The following is a 25,176-nucleotide window of genomic DNA, read 5'->3' as shown; positions in this document are numbered from 1 at the left end:
TGTCTGACTCAGTGGTGTGCACCAACTTTGCGACATCAGCCAATACTTCTACGTGACGTAGGGCTCTGCTGACGTGTTCACGCGGCTGGATAACGCCTTCTTCTTGGCAAGTTGGTGACTGTAAGGGTAGCCGAACAATTCTGCGAGCTTTTGCTCAAGTGTAGCTCTACTGGTCAGCGCATCTTCGTGCGTCAGAAATCAAACTCGAGGTGTGCTACCGAGGTGAAAAGGGTACGTTGGCGAGCATGATAGGGTGCCATCGATTATTGATGCTGACGCGTTTGTACAGGCTGATCCAGTCCTCGGCGTCTTCCCCATCTTCTCTGGAGAATGTGGTAGGATCACTGGGAGCGGAGAGTGCGATGTAGATCATCGAAGTCGGAGCAGGTGTCGGAGCCGGTTTGGTCGAGCGGTTGACGCCGGGAACCATGATGGAAGGCTCGACGTAGGATCCACTGCGAAGCTCCATGACGAGGTAGATGGAACGTCCACCTGTGTCATATATGTTACGCTGGAAGACGTAGACGAGTAGCTATATATAGGTATATTACAAAAAAAAATACGCCGCACTTGGCTAAGAGGCAACACCCCGCCCTAGCCTCTAATCGTCGTCATCATCTTCACACTACTGGCCTCTTGGTCATCGTAAATACTGGTCCGTAACAACATCAAATCATTCGACAATTTGGCACCACTGCTGAACCCTAGCTTGGTGTGCATATTTTCCGAATATGGACTGGTAAACGAACATGTGTACTCATATTAAAATATCACAATTCTTTTGATTTCCTCAAACGTAACATTTCAACAAATGGCCTCAACATCTGATTATGTGCATGCATATACAGGGTCTGTTCTGAAAGTAGTAAGACTCATTTAAAAAAAAGTTATTCATGAGAAGTGTACAAACGATTAGAATTTTTCAAAGTAGCACCCTTCCGCATCTACACACTACTGCCAACGAGCTTTCCAGTTTTTGTACGCCTCCAGGAACGCCTAGACCGGAATGCTGTTTAGCTCCGTCGTCACAGCATGTTGAACCACCTCTACTGATCCGTGCTGCTTCCCCTTGGGCGTCGATTTCATTCTCGGGAATAGAAAAAAAGTCTGACGGGGCCCAGTCGAGGCTGTAGGGGGGGCTGAGGCACCGTTTCCGCTTTGTACTGGGCTAAAAACTCCTCTACGCGGAACGCTGTGTGACTCGGCGCGTTGTTATGGTGCAGCCGCTAGTTGTTGGCGATGGCTGGGCGTACATGAACAATGCGTTTTCGCAGTCTTTTGAGGACTTCCAAGTAACGAACTGCATTAACCGTTTGCCCGCGTGGTAAAACTCTTTGTGGATGACTCCATGTCGATCAAAACAGCAAATGAGCATGGACTGTTGCTCGGATTTGCTCATTCATGCTTTCTTGGGGCATGGGGCAGAAGGGGTGTGCCATTCTGAGCTCTGCCGTTTGCTCTCCGGGTCATAATCAAACACCCACTTCTCGTCACCGGTCACTACATTGTCCCAAAAAGCCGGTATCCTCATTCACATGATGAAAATCCTGGCAGATCGCTTTCCAGTTGGCCTTTAGCTCCTCTGACAACAGTCGCGGCACGAACTTCGGGCACACTTTCCTCATGGCTAACTTTTTCTTTCACTATCTCAACAACTTGGGTTTGAGGAATGCTCAAGTGATCAGCAATCATTCTGAAACTCATCCTACGATCACTGTTCAGGAATTTTTTCACTCGGGACGCACTTTCGTTGGTCTTGCTGGTCAGAGGGCGTCCGGAGCGGTCGTCGTCTTCCATTCTCTCTTTCCCTACCTTCTCGTAACAGCTTGTGCCACTCAAGAACACCTGAATTACACATGGAAGCATCACCGTAGGCCTCCTTAATCATGTCGTGAATCTCTTTGCCCATTTTATTATGCTTTACACAAGATTTGATTGCATATCGCTGATCGAGTAAACGCTCCATGATTTTCCGTGACGAGTCGTTTCGACAATCGTTCACAGTACAAGCGACCTGCTCTCTTCAACAGCCGAGAGCCGACTACCAAGTTTTCCAAGCATTCCCAATATCCCCCTTCACCAATCGCTCCTCCGCCCGTTGGGCGAGGAAAAAACCAGTCCTACTACTTTCAGAACAGACCCTGTACGGGAGCTTCCTACACTCCGATTAAATCTCCGCAAATGTTTTACTTAGCCCACTTGTTTCAAACAGGGGCCACTTGGGTAGGCGCAGCCTGCAGCTTTTTCAAGGTGGTATTTGTGTCGGACACAGGCAGCGATGGTGTCCCTTGGACTTCTGCCCATGAAATATCACATGCGTAAGTGTTTTATTGATGGCCCATTGAAACCTGAGAATCACTGCTTTTCTGTGTAATAGGTAATTTTGCTTGCATGGTTGACACTTTTACAAAAAAAATTCCCTCCATTTTCACTGGTGCATAAGTGATTGTGGCCACTGTGGCAATGAGCTGTGTCACGTGGCAGTTTCGAGAACTTCACGGTAAAGCGATTTAAAGCCAATTATCCGCGCTGGAAAGTTTGCACTTGGCGTAGGAATACAACTTAGATACCTAAAATGCTTAGGCAATGTGAATAAGTTAGGAAATTACACTCGCCTTCACCGAGCTCTAATCAAAATTCTCATGGTTCCTAAGTGGATGTTCTGCCAATAGCAAAGCTACTGCTTTTAGTTTTCCACGTGATTATACTCCACTATAATTTACCTAACAAGAAGATAACCTCAACGGCTTCCATAAGATGTAATGTCAAATAATACAGGTTTTTTTCCCGTACTAAAATAAAAGTTCTGATTACTAAGGGGCAGGCTATGCAAGGTTCCTTGTTACCTTTCTATTAAGCTCTGGCCGTAGGTCTCCTGATTGCCAGGTCAGTGAAGCAGACTAATATTGGCGTATGATTGATACACAGTGGTCAAAAGTGCCATTCCACTACTGTGGTGAAGCCTCAAGTATGCTTTAAAGCTCGCAAAAGCTATACAAGTCACATATATGATTGGAAGAATGTTCTAAAAAGGAAGAGTGCTTAGTTTTGTGAAACATTTGCTAACTGACTATTTTGAACCCTGAATAAGTTTTAAGGCAATCAGGTTCAACACAATTTCTAGCGGAACTTGTTCCTTCACGGAAAATAATAGATGCGAGTATTAGAAAACAATTTTGATCTTTTGGTTTAATTATTAATACTGTGGATTAGAGGGTCGTTACAGTGTGGTTAAGTAAGCACACCATACACAATACGAGACATGAATAAGGCTTGAGCCGGACAATGAATAATAAAAATCATTAACAGATTTCCCTGTTAAAAAAGAACAATGTAGCGCACAATGTGGTACAAATCACATGTGACACCAAAATAAGGGGAAAAAGAGAAAATAAGAAGAATTCCCCTGACGACCATTTGCAGGCACTGCATAGGTATGAACAATGCGTAATAAGACAAAATACCCAAACTTATTCAAAAGTTGCGAGAAGTGCACGTAACTGGAAGGTCACTACTAGATGGCACGTGTAGAACGCTGCATAACGTGTGTGAGAAAGCAGTGCAAATTAATAATTAATATCCTCGTGTATTACTCATAATATTTTCAATTACTGTTTCTCAATCTCATTATAATATTATTATACCAGCTCAATATATGGATCCTTTTCGCCTGACAATTGAAAACTTGTATATATAATATATTCAGCGTCTGCGGGCCATGACCTCCCACTTTAGGATGATGTGTTAGGCTGGAGTGTCTTCGGGATCTGGCCTCAGCAAATCACATTATGTAGAAATTAATGCTTACATTTCTAGCAAGTTTAGTTCCACATGGCGTCCCTATTCGTATATTTCATCCCTTACGCCCGTTACAATAGCCGTGTAGAACCCAAAAGTAAGCAGGTCATGTAAATTCACTTTGAAACGGATGCAGTCGAAATTATGGCGTTCTCGTAATACGGTACAAGGCACAGCCGTCGTCTGAGCAATGCAGGATAGCCAGCTACCTGCAAATTTTTATCATAACATGTAGAGTTCCTAAAGAGATTCACATGGCAAATGCAGAACCAGCGGAGTCCGCAGTAATGTCACTCGTTTTTCATTGCTTACCCAAGGAACTTCAGAGGCAGGTGCAAGTAAGGTCGCCTAAAACTATCGAAGAGCTGTTGGAAAGTTTCAGAAACATCTGCACCGATTTTACACCACAAAATGTGCATCGGACAGATCAGACTTTCGAAAGGGCTCCATGGAGGTCTCACGAGCTCAAAAATCCTCATGGCCTAAATCGAGTCTTCAAGTTAATGTCTACTAACAGCGATGACGCAGAAGCAGTAACCTTTCATTCAGAGGAAGCGCGACCAAAAAACTAATAAAGAGGGTGTCTAGTCCCACCTGACAATTGAGACTGTTGTTCGAACCGCCCTTAGCCTTGTATATATTAAACTCAATATCAATGGAAACGATGTTGGTGCATTGGTTGATAGGGGTGCATCTGTACCTATAATAAATGAGGCTCTTGTTAAAAGTGATGAAATATTTAGAGGAAGAGGGGTGCAGGTACAGAGCTTTAATGGGACGAGACAAATATGTGATCAATGGGCGAAAGCAAATGTCTCTTATCAAGGCCGCATGGCTAATATCGACGCCGTTGTCGTGAAGGAATGTGATTATAAATTCTTACTTTCGAGACCAGATATGAAGACTGTGAAGTTAAACCGTTATTGGAATGATGAAGTAACTGGCGCAAGTAACGTACACGCGTCCATGAACGTCGCGGACCGTTTTGTTAAGTGTGAAAAAGACGTCCGGAAAGATTCCTTGAACTTATCCGCTTAGGCAACTACCCACCGGCCACAAGAAGATTTAGTTTTCCCTTTAGGCTGAGAGATGTCACGCCGGTCAGAAAGAAAGCCTTACAGTATGTCGCGCGAGAAGGAACTTTTGTTCGAAAATGAGATCCAAAATATGTTAGATGCTGGAATAATACGGCCATCGGTGTCAACGTTCGCGTCACCTATTACTCTGGCTCCAAAAGAAGACGGATATGTGCGAATGTGTACGAATGTGTGTGAATGTGAATAGCCAAACGGAATTTTTTTCTTTTTTCAATACCAAGGATCGAGGGGATAATTGAAGAAACCGGAGGCTGCAAAATACTTTCCCGTATAAACCTTTGGAAAGGATTTTTTTCAGATTCCTCTTTAAGAGGAATATAAAATGTATGCAACCTTTGTCACTTCATTTGATGTGTACGAATATATTCGTCTGCCACTTGCATGGAAAAAGAGAGCAGTATGGTTCCAAAAGATGATGAATAAAGTTCTCAAGCTATTTATCTGATTATTCTGTAATGCGCATGTAGACGACATCATAGTCTACTCCGTCGATGAAACATCACACGCCGAACACATGACATCTCTTTTGGTGGCATTAAGTGACGCCAAACTTAAAGTGAATTTTAAGAAAAGTGAACTTTTTAAACACAAAATTACATTTCTCGGTCGCATTTTGGACGCATTCACAAAGAGCACGAAAGTGGTCCGTGGAGCGTGGACGACAGATGAAGCCAGATAATGTACACGCAGTCAGAGTTTTTCTGGGCTTCGCAGGACATTTTAGAAATTCCATAAACGACTTTGCTGCACGAGCTAAACCATTGAACAACCTACCCCATAAAAACCCAAAATAATTTGGACTGAAGAAGCTGAGACGGCGTTCAGAGAATTGGTATTAACCATATCATCAGAACCGGTCCTCACAATACCGGACTTCACAGTTGTTCCATCTGAACCTAAAACGGATGCATCGAATTACGGAGCAGGTGGTGTACTGTACGAACGAAGAAACACAAGTGGCAGCGAAATAGAAAGACAATTGGTTGGATATTGCTCTTACACTTTCAGAAAATCGGAAAGAAATTACAGCACAACTGAAAAGGAGGCATGGCTGTTGTGCTATCGATTAGGTATTTTCCATCGTATCTAGAAGGCACGAAATTCAAACTGTTCACTGGCTATCAGGCTCTTACTTATTTGCTCAGTGGTAATCAACCGAAAGGGCGGATTACTCGCTCGATCAGTGAAATAAAACAGTTTGATTTTGAGGCACCACACAGGAGCCAACAAGATTCGTCGGACGCTGATGCACATTCTCGACTTCCCATTGTTGGTAACTGCGGGAACGACGAAAGCGTGAACTCACTTAAAATGTGGGAAGGCAAAGAAGAGCTGATGTATTTAGACTGAAAGTTTCACGTACCAGATACAATAAAAACAAAAGTTCTCGACCTCTGTCACGACCATCCTGATTCAGGAGGGTCGTGAGAACACCTTCTGGAGAACATATAAAATGAGGAGAAGATTTACATGGCGTGGTATGAAGAAATATGTTAGCTATTACATTAGCTCTTGTCAACAATGTAAGCTGAACAAAGCAAAATATAAGCACAAGACATAGACAATGATTTTTCACCTCATTCAAACGTGTCATTTGAAACTGTACATGTTGATTTCGTCGAACTGAAGAAAAAAAGCGAAGGAGTGAAGAATATGCCTTCCTTTTTAGTAGGCATGGATGAATGCATAAGGATGCTAGTAGGCAAGCCAGGAAAAGAAAATGCTGATGCCGTCACATCTCTCTTTAATAGAGACATGTTTAAAGGATTGAAACGTGTCGTATCCGACAATAGCCCTGCATTCAAGAGTCAGGCATTTGCAAGATGGCCAAAAGACAAACATTACCCTGAAGTTCACAGCACCATACCTTCCATCAGGTAATGGACAAGCAGCGCGAGTTATCCGAGAGATAAAACATTATCTCCTAAACACTATTAACGTACTTCGTCATTTTCATTTGTACATACTCATCATCATCATAACTGTACTTCTACTTCGCGCATGAGCTGGGGCATTCCCTTTTTTGGAATAAAGAGCGCTTGACCGCCTGGTCAGTCTCGGTCTTAGAAAGTGGTGGAGGTGCGTCAAGACCCCGACGTCCTCTGGGGATCCCGTCCTCCCAGGAGCTACGTTCCGGTCGCCGCCTGCACCCGCCCACCCCTGCAACGATGGACACTTCCAACCCCGACGCTTCCGGTGCCTCTAAACCTACCACACACATGACTACGGCTTCGGTGCCCTCTTGAACTGTGACGAGCCCTCAACGCGATCCCCCTGTCTTTGCGGGACTCCGCGGTGGTGTCGATTGGATCGACTGCTACGACCACGTGAGTTCTTGTAATAAGTTGAACGACACCCAGAAATTGAGGCACATCGCAGTCTACTTCAACGGTGTAGCAAAGTCGTGGTATTTCAACCATGAATCCGACATCGCGGATTGGTCCAGGTTTTTCTCCAAGCTGCGGCAAATCTTCGCTTCCTCGTCTGGCCGTGCCGAAGTCGCCAAACAGAAGCTGGGCACGCACCTCCAACTTCCACAAGAGCCTTACACCTCATACATAGAGGATGTCTTAGCTCTGTTCCGCCGTGCGAACCCTAGCATGACGGAAGCCGGACGCGTTCGACACATACTAAAAAACATTCGCTCTGTCACGATATACGCCTTAATCGTGCAAAATCCGGCTTCTGTCCAAGACATCACTTCCACGTGTCAGCGCCTAGACGAGCTGCAGTCTCTTCGTCTTCATCATGCCACCAGCGATCCTCATGTTCCTCATTCTTCAGATCTACGTGCTCTTATCGGCACCATCATCCGCGAAGGGCTTCAAATACAAGACCTGAGGCGTTCACCCGCTGCCAGCACCCCACCCTCCGCCTTCGACTCGCGCGAGGTCGTAAAGAAAGAGTTGACAGTGATGACTACATCCACGGCGCATCTTGCTCCGGTAGCGTGCCCCACACCTACCTACGCGGATGTTGCTTCTCTACCCACCCCTAACGTGACATCCGTGCCTATATACTGACGTTACCTATGACCATTTGGCTTCGATGGGAACCAGAGCACTTGCTGCGCTATCCTACCCTCAGTGGCGTCCACCACGTTCATTTTGTTTTTACTGTGGTATACGCGGCCATGTATATCGATTCTGCCGCCGTCGCCAGCAGGATGACAAACGAGGCTATGCTGAGCACGAGAGAGACCGCACTCGCCGACCAGACGCCTACTATCCCGGATCGTACTCGTTCCCTCAGCAGCGTTCTCTGTCTCATCCAGCTGCTCCCAGACTTCCTCGCAGTTCCCGTTCAGCCAGACGTCGTTCTCCTTCGCCTTACCGGCGCTCTACATCACCGCTTCGCCCCACTTCCCATCTTGCCGACCAGCACTCGGAAAACTGTTGCAATTTTTGGAGGGGAAACTGCTTCCTATAAGTCTTCAAAAATTCCTCCTGTCCGCCCAGCCAACATGCTTTATGTGACTGTTGAAGGTGTTCCCGCGTCAGCTCTCATCGATACCGGTGCCGCTGTTTCTGTTCTTCGTAGTGATCTGTGTTCACGGCTCGGGCGAGTAAAAACACCTTACCTTGGACCTGTTTTGCTTGGTGCTAATAATGCATTCATTCACCCCGACGGACAATGTACTGCTCGTGTTCTTATCGACGGCATTCACCACAACATTGAGTTTGTCGTCGTTCCAACGTGTATCCATGAAGTTATACTGGGTTGGGACTTCCTACATTCGTCTTCAGCCGTCATTTCATGTAGAGAGGAAGTTGTCCATGTCACGGATACAGCGCTTGTACCTGTTAGGGACTCTTCACCTTCATGCGTGAACTTGCCCATCGCTGGAGACTACGTCCTGCGTCCTGATCACGAAGACGTTGTAGCCATCACGTCCAGTCCGATAGCCAACGGAGACGCACTAGTCGCCCCTTCTTCCCGCTGTACTTCTCGCAGAATTCTCATTGCCGCCTGTCTCATCCGGTTTTCACGTGGCCGCGCCCTTCTGTCTGCTTGCGACATGACCCCAGGTCCTGTGATGCTGCCCAAAGGGATGACTGTGGCAACGCTCGCCGACACACAACCTATCTTTATAGTCACGGTTTGCCCTTCTTCATCGCCAGCACCAACCTCTGGTTTGGATGATTCTTTCCCTCCCCCAGCCGTTCTTGGTTCTGACCTAACAGTCGCGCAGTCCGAAGCCTTACTCGCGGTCTTGGCGAAGCAAAAAGCCTGTTTCGACAGCTGTTCCCCTGTGTTGAGCCAAACTTCTGCGGCTACACACCGCATCGAAACCGATGGTTCCGCTATAATACGATGACGCCCCTACCGTGTATCGCAGTCCCAACGAAAGGTCATTGAACAACGGGCAGCTGATATGCTTTCGCGGAATATAATACGCCCTTTATCTAGGCCCTGGGCTTCTCCCGTGGTTCTAGTAAAGAAAAAAGATGGTTCCGTTCACTTTTTCGTCGATTATGGAGCGCTAAGTAAGATCACTCGCAAAGACGTATATCCGATACCTCAAATTGACGACGCTTTGGACGCACTACAAGGGGCGTACAAGGTATTTCTCCAGCCTAGATGTTCTATCAGGATATTGGCTAATTCCGACGAACGAGACTGACTAAGAAAAGACCGCGTTCGCTCCACCAGACGGACTATATGAACTTTACTTGATGCCCTTTGGCCTTTGCAACGCTCTCGCCACATTTGAGCGCATGATAGATAACTTACTTCTTGGACTAAATGGAAGACCTGCCTCTGTTATCTGGGTGATATTGTCATCTTTTCGTCTAGCTTTAGCCAACAGCTTCATCGATTAAACGAAGTTCTCAAGTGCCTTGCAAATGCTGGTCTCCAGATGAATACAAAAAAATGCGAATTTGCAAGCAAGACAATAAATCTATTGGGCCACGTCGTCTCAAAAGATGGCATGCAGCCGGACGCCGAAAAGATTAGTGCAGTTCTCCAGTTTCCTCGCCCCCAGCAACAGAAAGATGGACGTAGTTTCTTCGGCTTGGCGTCATATTTTTGTCAAATTATATACCATTTCGCTGCAACAGCAGCTCCTCTACGCAAGCTACTGGTTACCAGTGCCTCTTTCACATGGACTAATGACTGCGAGTCGGCTTTTCAAGCTCTTAAGCAACATCTTACTTCCGGACCAGCGCTTCCCCACTTCGATGATTGAGCCACCGCCATACTTTCTTTCTTTCTTTCTTTCTTTCTTTCCATTGCTAAAATACAATGACGGGGGCTAAGATAAAAGCTGCAATGAAGCAGCTTGAGGTGCCCTTAGCTCCCGTGTTACATGGTGGCAGTGAGTAGCGCAATCAACCATACGCAAAAAACATTACATATAAATATTAATTACAATCACCAATCAATTCAAGAGAATTTTCTATAACGGAGCAAACAAAAAAGGAACAAAGAAATGGGATAAGGACAAATAAAAGCAATGCAGATAGTACGCACCACCACATTACATTCACTTGGCAATACATAAATAAAAGTGAAAATCGCGCACACTTGACGACGCTTAATTGAAGGTAAAAGGATACGATGGTCGATTAATATTGGAATAATTGAGAGAAAAAAAAGGACGAGCAAAAATTATGTCATTACAAACATTTAACAAGACACATGTGAATACAGGTGAAAAAGAAATTACGCTTGATTCATTATTTAGGAGAAGGTTCTGATAAGTCACGACAGTTCTGACCACGTTATGTTAATGATGTCAATGCCAGCATCATGTAATGAATTAAGCAGTCTGGGTAATTGATTTTTCGTCATTTGCAAACCGTAGTTGGTTCTTGAAGGGGGTATAGACCAATACTCTCCGTGACGGGTAATATAGGTAGCTGTATTTCTTTGCAGACAAGCAATTTCATTAAATACGCTGTTTTCGGAGTTTGAGATTGAGTGCCATGTAAGAAGGAGAGAGCGGTTGTATAGAGAGTAGATTATAGGTATGTTGTATTGTTTAAAGAGGTGCTCACTGTGACTGTGATATGGCACGTTTGCAATGATACGTACGATCTTTTTCTGTAGTAAGTGTATTTTCCTGAGGTTAGTTTCAGTTGTTGTGCCCCACACAAGGTGTGTATAATTAACGTGCGATGCAAATAGTGAGTGGTAAATTAATATTTTTACGGATGTTGGTAGACGATAGCTGTTCTTGTTTAGCATTTCTGTGATACGGCTAAGCTTTTGTACTAGAGAGTCTACTTGTTGATGCCAGTTTAGCGTACTAGAGAAGTAGGTACCTAATACTTTAATTTCATTTACTATTTCTATGCTCCCATTGTTCATCTCTAAAGTGTGGCTTTGTGGAATCTTTCTGCCTTTCGCATAAAAGATTACGGCTTTTGTCTTATGTGAATTTAATTTTAGATAATTTTCCATACACCATGAGGATATGTTCTAGAGAAACTCGTTTGCGCTGTTTATTAAACTTGTATAAGATGCCGATGAAATAAACACACGTGTATCGTCTGCATATATGATAAATTTTGCCTTGAGATAGATCAGAAGAATATCGTTTACATATAAGTTAAAAAGCAGCGGTCCAAGAATGCTTCTTTGTGGGACTTCTGTGTTTATTTCTCCAGAAAACGATTTAAAGTTATTTATGTGCACATATTGCCGTCTTTTTTCTAAATATGACTTAACTGCAGTGGGAGGCCCCTGACACCATACGTATCAAGCTTTGTTAATAATAGGTTATGGTTAATATGATTGAAGGCCTGAGTAAAGTCTATAAATATACCTATTGTCAGTTGCTTCCTTTCAAAATTTTGCAGTATATGGTCTTTCTGGTGTAGTAGTGCTATCTGTGTTGTTGTGTTTTTTTCAAAGCCATACTGAGCTTTCGCGACAACGCGATATTTTTCACAGAAGGATGTTAACTGGATCAATATTATTTTTTCAAGTCCCTTAGATAAGTGCGATAAAATTGAATATGGGGCGATAATTTTGAATATTGAGCCTGTCTGCCTTCTTATATATTGGAATGACTTTAACAACCTTCATTTTTGATGGAAAGATGCCTTCAGCAATAGAGGTATTATAAATATGAACTAGAATGGGGGCTATATCGTGTATGACATATTTCATGGATTTTATCTACAGGTCGTCTGAATCACAACATTTAGAGTTTTCATTGCCATCAATACAGAGCAGACCTCGCCAACATTAGTTAGGATGGAAAAATATTGTGTATGAGCTTCCGGGTAGGGAGAGAGTGGTTTTCGGGCGTGTATGCGCTTGTGTTTCTGTGTTCAGGAAGTATTCGTTAAAGGCATTCAGCATGTCTGTTTCGGACAGTAAACGACCTTCTAGGCGAATTTTTTCAATTATTTCTGCGCGTTGTTTCCGCTCTAATATATTATCAAGGTTCCTCCACAGTTTTTCTGAGTTTCCATCACACAATAAAAAATATTGTACACAATAGCTATCTCTGGTTTTCCTTATTTCCTTGTTTAGACTGTTCCTGTAAACTTCAAATTCTTTAAGATCAGCAATTTCACGAGTTTTAATGAATCTGGCGTACAACTTTTTCTGGCGTTCTTTTTTATTTTCTTTAATAGCTCTCTTTTTATCCATGGTTTTCTGCACGACTTGGGTTTATATTGTTTGAGGGTGAAGTGTTTCTTATAGACAACTAAGAATTTTTCAATGAATATATTGTCTCAATACTGACGCAATACTGAAGATATACTCAATACTGACGCAAGCGCACAAGGTATTGGCGCAGTATTTCTGAAACGTAATGCAGCCTCTAAAGAGCAAGTCATAGCATATACCAGCCGCGCACATTCTCCAGCTGAGCGGAACTACACCATTGCAGAGCAAGGGTGCCTGGCTATCGCTTGGTCGATTCAGAAATTTCGCCCATAACTTTACGGCCGCCACTTCACCATCGTCACTGATCATCATGCTCTATGTTAGCTGACATCTGTGAAAACATGTCAGGACGCTTGAGACGCTGGATACTCCGCTTGCAGGAATATGACTTTACAATAACGTACAAGTCTGGAAAAAGTCATCATGATGCAGATGCATTGTCTCTGTGCCCACTCTCGCTCTCTACTGGTAACACGTCGTCGTCTTCCCCACCACGTCGTTCCGATGCTACACCTGCCTGACACCAGCTCTCGATAACGCCTCTGGACCAAGTTACGCTTTCATCACGCTCTGATTTCGTTTCGCTTCAGCGGGCCGACTCCTACTGTCGAACACTCATGGATCGCCTTAGTGGGTTCGCCGAAACCCCCAACAGCCGCTTGCGGCGCCAACTTCGACAATTGCACCTTCAAGGTGGCGTGCTAAGCCCCTATGTTTACCACCCAACAGGTCACTGGTGTGTCCCAGTTCTACCTCGCTACCTTCGCCTGCGAGTATTAGAGGCACTTCACGACGACGTATTGGCTGGCCATTTTGGCATCCACAATACTTACGACCGCTTGAAGACGAGCTGCTTCTAGCCTGGCCTATGCACAACGGTGGCCAAATACATTGCCTCTAGTGCGTCATGTCAGCACCGTAAACGCTCGACATGCCCTCCTGGCGGTTTACTAAAACCTCTCCCTTGCCCGGACGCCCCTTTTGAATATGTTGGTATAGATTTATATGCTCCCCTGCCTTTGGCACCCTCGGGTCACCGTTGCATTGTCACTTCGGTCGACCATCTAACAAGATATGTTGAGACTGCCCCTCTGCGATCCGGTACCGCTTCTGAGGTAGCCGAGTTTTGCGCTCGATCGTCTTGCGCCACGGGGCTCCTCGCGTTCTCCTGAGTGACCGTGGCAAGGCGTTTATTTCCCCAAGTTCTCGAGGAATTTCTTCGGGCCACTGATACCATCCACAAATCTACTTATACCTATCCGCTGCAAACCAGTGGCCTTACTGAGCGCTTCCACCCTACGCTGTCTGACATTATTTTTATGTACATCCATCCTTACTACACTTAATGGGAGAAAATTCTTCCTTTTGTGAAATTCGCATATAATACTGCTATTCAACGGACTATCGGCTACAGCCCTTTCTTCCTTGTGTATGGACGATCTCCTTCCACCATTTGCGACAGAGAATTCTTTTTAGCACCTTCTTCGCCTAACGCGTCCTTTGCTGAAGATGTTGCTGCCCTAGTTGCACATTGCCGTCAAATCGCCCGGCAAAGCACAGAAGCTACCCCAGCTGAGTGCAAACGTCGCTGCGACCACAAACGCCGTGACCTTCGTTTTCACCCTGGAGACCAAGTCCTCCTTTGGACTCCAGTCCGCACTCCAGGCCTCTGTAAGAAGTTCCTTCAACGCTACATTGGCCCATACACCGTTGCGCAGCAAACATCTGCAGTGGACTATCTCGTCCGCCCAGTACACTCTGTCACTGACAGGTGCCGCCGGAATGCCGTAATTGTTCACGTCTCGCGGATGAAGCCCTTCACTCGCCGTTTAGATAATCTCTAATCTGCGGGCAGGCTGTAATCTGCGGCTAGTTAATCTGCGGCCAGTTAGTGTAACCGCTATTGACGTACTTCGTCGTTTTCATTTGTACATAGCCGCCATCATCTTCCCTCTACATCTACTTCTTCGCGCATGACCTGGGGCGTTCCCTTTTTCGGAATAAAGAGCGCTTGACAGCCTGGTCGGTCTCCATCTTATAATACAAGTATGTACCCAGGGTTCCCAGGAGGGTGGAAGAGTTGTCTATAAACAGCTGTGTCGCACCATAATAGATCTCAAACGAGCACTCTGGGATGCAGTCCTCAATACGGCGCCTTTGAGGAGCCTGCCTATTTGCCTGCGGAAGATATATTTCGCATAACAGAGAAGCTTAACTTGAAGAAAACGAAGAAAAGTTCAGAACAGTAAAGGAAGCACAGGGAAGCGATGAAGTGAGCACTTGAGAAACGTCATAACACCAATATTCCCGCAATTGCATTAGGCGATCCGGTTCTGCTACGGAAAGCATACGGCGTTCCGAACACAAAACTTTTGGGTCCGTTTAAGGGGTAAAGCTGGCTACAAAAGAAAGGAGTACTCAAGACCATCGGCTGCAGGACGGAAAACGGTGCGATGGAAATAGCAGCCACTGCCAACGTCACACTTACTGGCAGCGGATGGATGGAAAAAACCCCGGGAGAGTGTAGTGGACCGAGATGACAAAGGACAGATCTAGTGGGAACGGGGGGGAAGAAGAAATAGATCGCGTTTTGGTTCTGCGCATGCTTGTCGTGGAATATTGTATGTATGTATGTATGTGTGTGTGCGTGTGTGTGTGTGTGTGTGTGTGCGCGTGTGTGTGTGTGTGTGTGTGTGTGTGTGTGTGTGTGTGTGTGTGTGTGTGTGTGTGTGTATGTATGTATGTATGTATGTATGTATGTATGTATGTATGTATGTATGTATGTATGTATGTATGTATGTATGTATGTATGTATGTATGTATGTATGTATTGTAAGGTGGAAGGTAATGACGCAAGAGGACGGCTTTCAGAAGGAGAGGAACAAGAAGGGAAATGAAACAGTAATGACGACCGTATAACTGCCCATTCTTGGCGTCGTTACAAAGTTCGTGCAGTTTACTTCACGACCCGGGTGTTAATCGCCTGATGGACCACGCTGATTCATGCTCTGAATAACACTTTTACGTATCTCGTATTCAGCAAGAGAAGTATATTGCGGAAGTCTTTACAGCAAAGCTATATGCACGGTTCCAAGCGTTTTTGTCCTCCGTGAACAAAAACTATCATCATCAATGGCTCATACCCCCGTAAGCATTCATGCTCCCTTAAGCAAGCATAAAATGCAATGGCTCATAGCCTCGTAAGGCAGAGGCTACAAGGACTCAGCGAAGTGAAGCGAATGGTGCCTAAATTCTTTCCAATCATACACACGGCATACTCCTGAGCCACTTGAACTATCTCATCCATATTAGTAATGATATTGTGATATTGAGTAATGGCACAACAGCACGTCGGAAACTCGTCATCAATGGCTCATACCTCGTGAGCAATGGCTCATACCCACGTAAACAAGCAAAAAAGGTGACGATACATGGTCCCGTAAGGTTCATGGCTGGCCACTTTGCGTGAATTAGCAGCGATGACACTACCCCTGTTGTCGTTTTCGGTGATTTCAATGTGCATGTGTCGCTACCGAAATGGAAGCGGTTTACACGTTCCATGTTGCAGACATATCCTTTGCGTCGCCACACCAATCCTGACCAACTGACCACCCAGCGGTGTACGTGCATCGATTTGACAGCATCAAAGAATCTGATTGAAGTTGCGAGTGAAATATTGACCACCAATCAAGACAATAAATGAGTTTGCTTACCATTCGTCAGATTGGCCACCAATCAAGAAAATAAATGACTTCGTACATTTGTTCAAACTTAGGTCTCTCCTCCGTGTTGTGTGCTAAACAGCTTCATTGAACAACCACATTCACAGAGTGGAATGGCTCATGATTTTTCGTATTGCTCTACAACTTTCATATTCACAGTTTCATCTAATTATAATGTTTGAGTAATTGACTATTTATTACGATTTATTATGTAGTTAGGCGGAACGCTGAAAGTTATCTGAGTATCTCCAAGCGACGGCAAGTAATATTACCTTGGGCCTAACTAGCTGCGTGGCATTTTCATGTATTTAAATCTTAATAAACCATAGTTAGGACACCCTGTATAATGAATGGGAGAAAAGATATTCACATGATAATTCGGACACCTTGTATAATCAATGGTAGAAACGATATTATAAGTCCTGCAAACTGCATGAACATTTACAAGTATATATTTACAGGCTTGGAGCTAGTCACGATGGAGAGGGAGCCAGCGCAAATTGCCCAGCGAGTTATCGTCATCTAATGACCGCTTTTCATGCAAAAAGGAAATCGACCTACTCGGGATGTAGCCTGGCATCCATCAATAGGTTTTTGAAGTAAGTTGCCTGCTCGCCACCGTTTGTGCACGTGCGATAATTATAAAGCCAATACAAGAGGGTTCGGGCAAGTTTACAAGAAAGATGTGCTTCAGTTAACCAATTTGTGCGCACAGAAATGCAAGCGTCTGTCAAATCGTACGTATTTTCTAAAGACAAAGCTTTGCACTATCACTGTGTATTGCTAACTACTATTAGTTAAGATGGCGGTACACTAGTATGGCTGTTTGCTTGATATCTGTCACCTGTCACATCAGTGCCAACATTTTCCATGAAAGCACGTTGGTTACTTATTTATTTTTTGGCGCACTTCCTTTAAACTCCTCACAATGCTGACAGTTCCTTCACTTATACTATGTTACGTATTCTGTATTCGCAGGAAGCCTGAAGCTATCTGCTCGTTCGGACAATCGAGGTCCGCCCTTGATGAGAATCCACAGCTTAAGCAGCAAAGGAGTGAAGCTTGTCAAGGTTGCCTGAGCGAGTGCCAGTATATCGAGAGTATTGTGGTGCGATGCTTCTTCATATCAAAGTCGCGTAGATATACGGTATAGAAGCTGCTAGTTTTGTTGAGCGGTACGCTCAACAAAACTAGCACGCAACAACTTTGAAATTACGCATGAACGTTGTCTTGTCGTAGCCACACACAGACATATATATACACGATGTGTCCCACTTAAACCGGGTCAACCCGCCGTGGTTGCTCGGTGGCTATGGTGTTGGACTGCTGAGCACGAGGTCGCGGTATTGAATCCCGGCCACGGCGGCCGCATTTCGTTGGGGGCGAAACGGTCAACCCGCCGTGGTTGCTCGGTGGCTATGGTGTTGGACTGCTGAGCACGAGGTCGCGGTATTGAATCCCGGTCACGGCAGCCGCATTTCGTTGGGGGTGAAACGGTCAACCCACCGTGGTTGCTCGGTGGCTATGGTGTTGGACTGCTGAGCACGAGGTCGCGGTATTGAATCCCGGCCACGGCGGCCGCATTTTGTTGGCGGTGAAATGCGAAAACACCCGTGTACTTAGATTTAGGTGCACGTTAAAGAACCCCAGGTGGTCGAAATTTTTGAGTCCTCCACTACGGCGTGCCTCATAATCAGAAAGTGGTTTTGGCACGTAAAACCTCATAATTTAATTTTTTTAAACCGGGTCAAGCAGCTTCCAAACAAGTAGGCATCAGATACGACGACAGGATCAACGATGTTTTGTTTACTGTCGACCTGTGCATACTGGTAAATTTTTCCTAAATCATTCATTGGCAAATTAGTCAAAACGAATTGGCGAAGTTTTATTGTGCTTGCATATATGAGCTCAAATGCCAAAGTGCGCATCGCGCTTGAAAATGTCATATAAAACTTTTTCAAGCTCGTTTACTCCATAAACAATTACTCCTGTTATTCTTGTCGCATTTGAAAGTTGTGGCGCAAGACAATAAAGAGATTGCTAAGTGATGGAGGTCCCACGCCTTCCGCGTGCAAGACAGAAATGGTCTCAAAAACGGGCTTAATTGAATCAACTCTATTCTATGGCTGACTTGGTGACCGCAAAAGAGTGCCAACACACCGCCGTAGCGGTTCGCTGCCAGTCCTAGCCCGTACTCACATCATGCTGTTTTTAGGAAGTTGCTCACCGGTGGCAATAAGAAATGTCCAACTTCAGCGAAGCACAAAATGAGTTGCGACAGAACCCATCTCACGATGGCTGTCAACGGTAATGCGATCGGGCCGAAATCTCAGTGACCTATGTTCGTCCAATGGTTTGTTTCGAACCCAGTTGCCGTACCACAGCAGCACGATACGTCACCCATTCGTCCACGGACTATCAGTGACCCTGGGAGAGGGGGTAACGGTTACAAATAAACACACATCGGCACAAACACAACACCTCAATGGTGTGAAGGTATTGACACGAAGTGATTCTGCTGATCGAGCGCCATCAGCCTGCCAGAAGGTAGGTGTCCTTCCAAGAACTTGAAGCTCCCCTGTAGTGCTTCCCTGTAGCAGCATCCCTGTAGCATCCCCTGTAGTGCTTGTCAGGAAAAAGACAAGACCTGGCGGTTCTGTATTGGCTATCGGCATCTGAACAAGATGAAAAAAGACGTCTGCCCTTTCCGGCAATAGACGATGCACTCGACTCTCTTCTAGAAACCAGGTATTTTTTTCCATAAATCATCGGTCCGGGTACCGGGAAATTGCCCTAGACGAGCGGGGTTGCAAAAAGACTGCCTCCATTACACTGGATGGGTTCTACCAGTTTAAAGTCATGCCCTTTAGGTTGTGCAATGCTCGAGCAACGTTTGAAAGAATGATGGACTCCCTCCTTCACTGGCCCAAGTGGAGTATTTGCTTATTTTACCTTGACGATGTCGTAAGTTTCCTACCTACACTCCTCATTCATTTCCAACGACTATCCGATATTTTGCAGCTATTTTGCAACGCCCAGCTTCAACTAAACTACTTAAAATGCCATTTCGGCCACCGAAATGGCATCGTGTGGTAGTCAAAGAGCTAACTTTATTAGCTTGGTGTTTTTTTTTTTTTTTTTTACGCCGCGCTGGACAGTCCTGCGCTTCCTAGCATTACAATTTGCGACTTGTTTGTTTCACCACACAGACCAAAAGGCCATGCTACTTTCGTTGCACCATTTCCAACCGAAACAAGAAAGGAGCCCCGATTGAATATTATCAGTATGATCAAGACGGCACACCCTGCAGCATTGAAGATCCTTTCAAGGTAATTTTTATTTGTCTCTATGATATACATTTTCCAGTTCGAGTTTGATCTAAATAGAAATAAAAATATGTCTACAACAGTTCTTATGTTAGAGAACTCGCCACGTAATCACTAAAACGAAGTAGCATACAGATTACCTTTGGTAATTCGGTTTACACATATGCTACTGAAAATAAATGTTGTTTACACTGTCATTAATCCTTAGTTAAGTATACTGCTGTAGAAACGTGTAGCAAGCTTCGTACAAGGATACATATACTCATGATTACACAATGCAGAATATATAAAAAACTACATGTCGTGGGCATGTAACAAACGAAAAATTAACCAAAGAAAAATAGGCAAACTCAGCTGCAGAAGACATCTGCGTAAAACGAAGCATTCTTAGTACGATTTGCTCACGAACCATGTAGGTCTGAATATGAAGTGTGGGCTTTCAAGGAATAAATATAAAAAATAAAAATCACCATGTTGTAGGAAGAAATGATTCTCTTTGCAGTGAAATATAGACAGGCGGGATATTCCATACACATATTTGCATGCAGTACATCAAATACCTGTTATTTGTTTCAAAACTTCAGTGGTGATCCAGTGTCGTATGGCACTCGTGGTGTTTATGATGCGTCAGTTTCTTCTACTGCAACTGCGAATCGAAACACGCCAAGCGACTCAACGCACTGACTTGTCGACGCATGCGTCCTCGACATCGTGGTGTCAATACGAGGCTCGTGTGCTAGAGCTGCTGTGTTCGAATAGTGCCGTCGGACAATTTTAGGATTGTCTATTTAAATGCTTACAGTGTCGTACCTTGTTCAATACGACGAGTTCGCAAAGTCCCAACGCTGATTTTGAAGCCAGAAAGCCGAAGTTTAGGCAAATCCATCTACTAATCATCATTTGCATGCTGGCTGAGTCGCTCTCCTCCCCGCTCCCGCAGACACAAGCGCCGCAGTTCTCTCTAGTAATTATTAGAGAGGCTTAACGTCCACTGTTATCGCAAATACTGGCTTATTAAACGATGCTTGGTAATACTGAGTACCTATCTTCTATTCCAGAAATGCAAAAATGGAAAATGCCAGTGAGAAAACAAATATATGCACTCATTTGAAGACACTGACCTTGCTGTAAACATATTTCTCTTGCTTTAAATAAACGCAAAATCGATGCTTTCGCTGTGGTATTTATTTGGGAAATAAATGTCTCCAAAACAGGCACTGTTTTTTTTATTGTCGTACCTAAACAGATACACGCCAATCCAATTACACTCAATTACAACCAATTACAATCCAATTACAATCCAATACACGCCAGTCCAATTACTATGACATAACAATTGTGTGCGCTTCATGACTGATGTATTCTTACGTTGGGCCGAGATAACATTCCAGAGGTGAGTGTCATTGATAGGTTGTGAAAATTCTTAATTCCTGTCGTCGAAATAAGTTACAGTCCAGCCTTTATCTACCAATTCTTTTCATATCCGTTCTATCCTCAACTTGCGACGTTTACTGCTAAGCGGCGAATAAATGATGAACTGGCGACAACGTATTGCTTTACTTCGGTTTCATTGAAGTTGTTCAGGCCCTTTTTCGGTGTATAACACCCATGCTGGCAGCTAGCATTCATGTTTTGTTTTCTAGGTCTTGGTTGTCGGAAAATACTCCACTTATTTATCTATTCAAGTTTCCCCTGTAGACCCACTGCTTGGGAGATTGCATAGGTGGTCTGGCATAAATAAAATTACAGCTCTGTGAATGTGATTCCAAGGAAATCCTTATATACAATTTAGCGCTGCAGGCGCATACGAAATTCATTAAAAAAAATACACAAGAATACGTAAAAAATCGATATGCCTATTGCACATATGTGTACACGTATACACGAAAAACAAACAAACATAATAACTCAAGTTATTGGTTATATGAGAAGGAAAAAAGAGCACAGTCGAACAAAGCTAAAAAGTTCCGTAACAAATTTATTTTATTTTTATTTGTGAAATACCTTAGTAGGCCCCTACATGGGGATTGAGTAGGGGAGGCATAAAATCAAGTACATACAATCTAGTAACAATAAAAAAACACCAGCCAAGTGGACAGCCAAAAAGTCAGAAACATATTAGCTACATAAAGCTGCATATAAGTACAATAAAAAGGAACTCTATAAGTTTGTAACAAACGTAGTACAGTGCAAGAGAAAGGTAGGAAAAATAACACAGAACAGTGAGTGTGATATCAATGGTTAACAAGGGTTAAGCGAGTTGAGTGAGTGCTTGAATTTTTCACGGTCATTTTCCGCAACTATGTTATCGGGGAGGCTGTTCCAGAGCCTCCTCGACGTACAATAAAGTACAAAACAAAAGTATAAAGTGCAGTAAATTGAATAAAGGTGCGAAATATAACGAAACATATAGAAAAGCGGGCTCGTTAGTTAATAAACGCACTTTGAGAAGAAGCCAATCACATAATAATCACGGGTGGTTGACTGTGGGTTGTCGGGAACGAGGTCTTGAAACTTTCTGAAGTTCGTTTCCATAGTGAATTGTGATGGCAACTGGTTCCACTCATTTATTGTTCGCGGTATGAAATAGTCATCGTAGTGTCTTGAGTGGCACTTTATCTGTTTTACTTTAGTGGGATGGTCCCGGGGAAGAAAGATAGCTACTGGTTGAAGAAAAAATTCGACATGAAGGGCCGTGTAATGTTACAGTTTATGGACAAGTGATAAGCCAGCATAATTGCGGCGATGCGAAAGCTCTTCCTGTTGAGCGCAATTTTTTAAAGCAGTGACGCTATCGAAAGCTGAGTGTCCGTAGTAGATGAAGTGAACAGCACGGTTTTAAAGCGCTCCGATGTAATGCAGTGCTTATAAAGACATCCGATAGCAGATGTATACTAAATTTTAGGTCGGATTACCGTGGTGTAAGCAACTTTACGAAATTGAATAGGTGTATCTCTAATGTTACATTTAAGGTGGCCGAGAGAACAATTAGCACAAGCAAGCGTTGCGTTAATATGGTAATCCCACTATAAGTCAGAGTGTAAATGAAGGCCAAGGTACTTGTACAGTAAAGCCAGTTCAACAGAGCTATCACTTAATTTGTAAGACGACGGCGCACTAGAAATGTGGTTAGTAAATGACATAGGCTTTGTTTTCCTATGCTTAAGTGGCATCAGCCAGAATGAGAACCACGAAATAATCGTGTTAAAATCGGATCTTATTCTCAACTGGTCAGTGATAAAGGATAGGTTACAATACACGATGCACTCATGGGCGCGCACTCTAATTCTGGAAGACAATGAAAATGGAACATCTTTAATATAGATTAAACTTACTAAGGGTCCAGTGACACTGCCCTGGAGGACACTAGAAGTCACGTGTCCGAAAGGTGAGTTAGTGAGGAGAACAGAGGTGAATTGCCCGCTAGGTGATAACAAATCTTTTATGCATGCTAGAACGTTAGGGTGAATGTTAATCCTTTCCAATTTGCTCAGTAGACGCTGGTGTGGGATGCGGTGAAAAGCCTGTCAGTAGTTTAGAAAAACTTGATCCGCTCACAAACCCTCCTGCATGGAAGAATGAATCTCATGGATGAAGCGGGCAAGTTACGCGCCACAAGGTTATCTCCTTAAAAAACCGTTATGATATTTGGACATAATGCTACGTTCTTCGAGGTAGTTAATGACCTGAGAACGTACAATGTGCTCTAGAAGTTCACAGAAAGTACCCTTTCGCGAAATGGGACAATAGTTCGCAGGTGAACACAGATCACCGGAGTTAACCAACGAGATAACTTTAGCTATATTCAAAAAAAAATTAATTGGAACTAGCTGCTAATAGTTGTGAAAAATGTGCACGCAACAGTGAACATACACTAGGGCATATACTTTTGAGTATTTTATTCTTGAGACCAATGTGATCAGAAGCAGATGACAATTTTAGTTTGCTAAGACATGAGAAAATAGCAACTTCACGGCTGGTTATTTCGGGCATATGCATATCGGTAAAGAAACTTATGCTAGGGCATCAGGCGATCTCTTAGTTGGTAAAAACTGATACAAAACTATTGTTAAACGCTTTAACGCACTCTTCCTGTGAAACAAGAACCGTTTTGCCTGCAGTGGTGCTAATCTGAACAATATCATTCAGGTTAAGGACGAGCCAGAATCTCCAAGGGTTATTAGTAAGCAGAGATGACAGGTCGTGGTTTAAGAAATAGCGCCGGGTGGTTCTGAGTAACAACTAATGCTATTTATCGCGTACTCTGCAATGCTCCCAGGAATGAGCAAGTTGCAGCTTGTTTTCTTGTCTGTACAATTTTTATCTAATTAATAAGGCGCCGTAGTAGGAGATTAAATAATGGCATTCTAGAACACATTGGTAGTGTTAACATTACCGACTACCGCGTTCTTCAGACAACATAATACACCGCGTTTCAGGAAAAGTATTTCGGCTCATTTTACGATAGTCAAATACCTTGTATAGGGTTTCAAGCGTCGTGTAGGCCAGTCAGCAAGACAGCAACTTAGAGTGCCAAATTATTGTTTTTCCCTCTGTTTTGAGCGAGTTCAATATTTCATTTTCTCCACTTCTACAACTACAACCTTCTACAACCTACAAAACTTCAGCCTTTTCTTAGGGTTTGCGTTAATCTTTATTATCCAGAATATAATATCTTGTAGCCTGCCTTTATATCTCCAAATTCTTTAGGCGAAAGAAACTACCTCAACAGGCTATGGGTCACGGCTTTTACGCACTGGAGAGACCTCTCAGCAATAGATAAGCAGCAATACGAATAGTAGTTTATTATTACTGCTCTATATAGGTTGCAAAAAATACATTTCATCCTCCATTATATAATTCTGCACTCGTTGAAAAAAAAACAAAGAATATCAACATTTTGTACTTTTACAAAATGTAGAACTTTTTGGAGCATTACAGAATGAAATTTTTTATATTGTGTATGTGAGGATTCGCGGTCATTCAACAGGGTTAGTGTGAAAGAGAAATACGTGCGCGCGACGAAGAAATAAAACACAATCTTCGGGTTGACATCATGGCCTTTGTGTCACATTAAGTCAACAGGATCAACCTCAGCAACATCACGAGCACATCTCAAAAGGTGATCAACATCTCGGAGTACACAGGAGCAGAAAATGACGTCCCTGTGGACAAATGGCTACGCTGCTTTGACTCCAATGCGACAACGCAGGATGGCTGGAGCGAGACCAGTTAAACCACTTCAGCGATCACCTGCAAGGTGAGGCCTTCCGTTGGTATTTGACTGATGTTTTCGACACCTGTGATTCATGGGAGAACACCAAAATAAGCATGCTCGAACGATTCACGACGTTCGTGGGGGATCCATTCTGCCGGTGAATACATTGTCACATGAAGAAAGGTCAAGCAATCAATGAACCGCCTCGCTGGCTTGACGGACGCCCACAACGTTTCAATATTGACTGATGGCATGCCTCCGGAAATTAAGACGCATCTTTCTGCGAATACATTCTCAACGCCAGCGAAGTGGTTTTCCGGTGCACTCTAAGCAGATTCGTCTTTTCAACGGGTCAACGTTCGCCGTGCAGCAAGGCGGGCAATGGT

The 25,176-nt window shown here is 43.9% G+C and overlaps 1 protein-coding gene across 1 annotated transcript in view; it reads left to right on the top strand.

The window, feature by feature from the left end:
• The window catches only part of LOC126544297 (uncharacterized), a 39,575-nt gene extending 14,767 nt beyond the window's left edge, over positions 1–24,808 (top strand). The window contains exon 2 of the mRNA XM_050191562.2: positions 24,658–24,808. Within this exon, the coding sequence (XP_050047519.2) occupies positions 24,658–24,808 (151 nt within the window). The remainder of the gene's footprint in view (positions 1–24,657) is intronic.
• Positions 24,809–25,176: the final 368 nt, after the last annotated feature.

This window comes from Dermacentor andersoni, chromosome 10 (genome assembly GCF_023375885.2).
Source record: "Dermacentor andersoni chromosome 10, qqDerAnde1_hic_scaffold, whole genome shotgun sequence".
Taxonomy (NCBI): Eukaryota; Metazoa; Arthropoda; class Arachnida; order Ixodida; family Ixodidae; genus Dermacentor; species Dermacentor andersoni.
The sequence above is the reverse complement of the archived record's forward strand: the minus strand, read 5'-3'. Positions and strand labels throughout refer to the sequence as shown.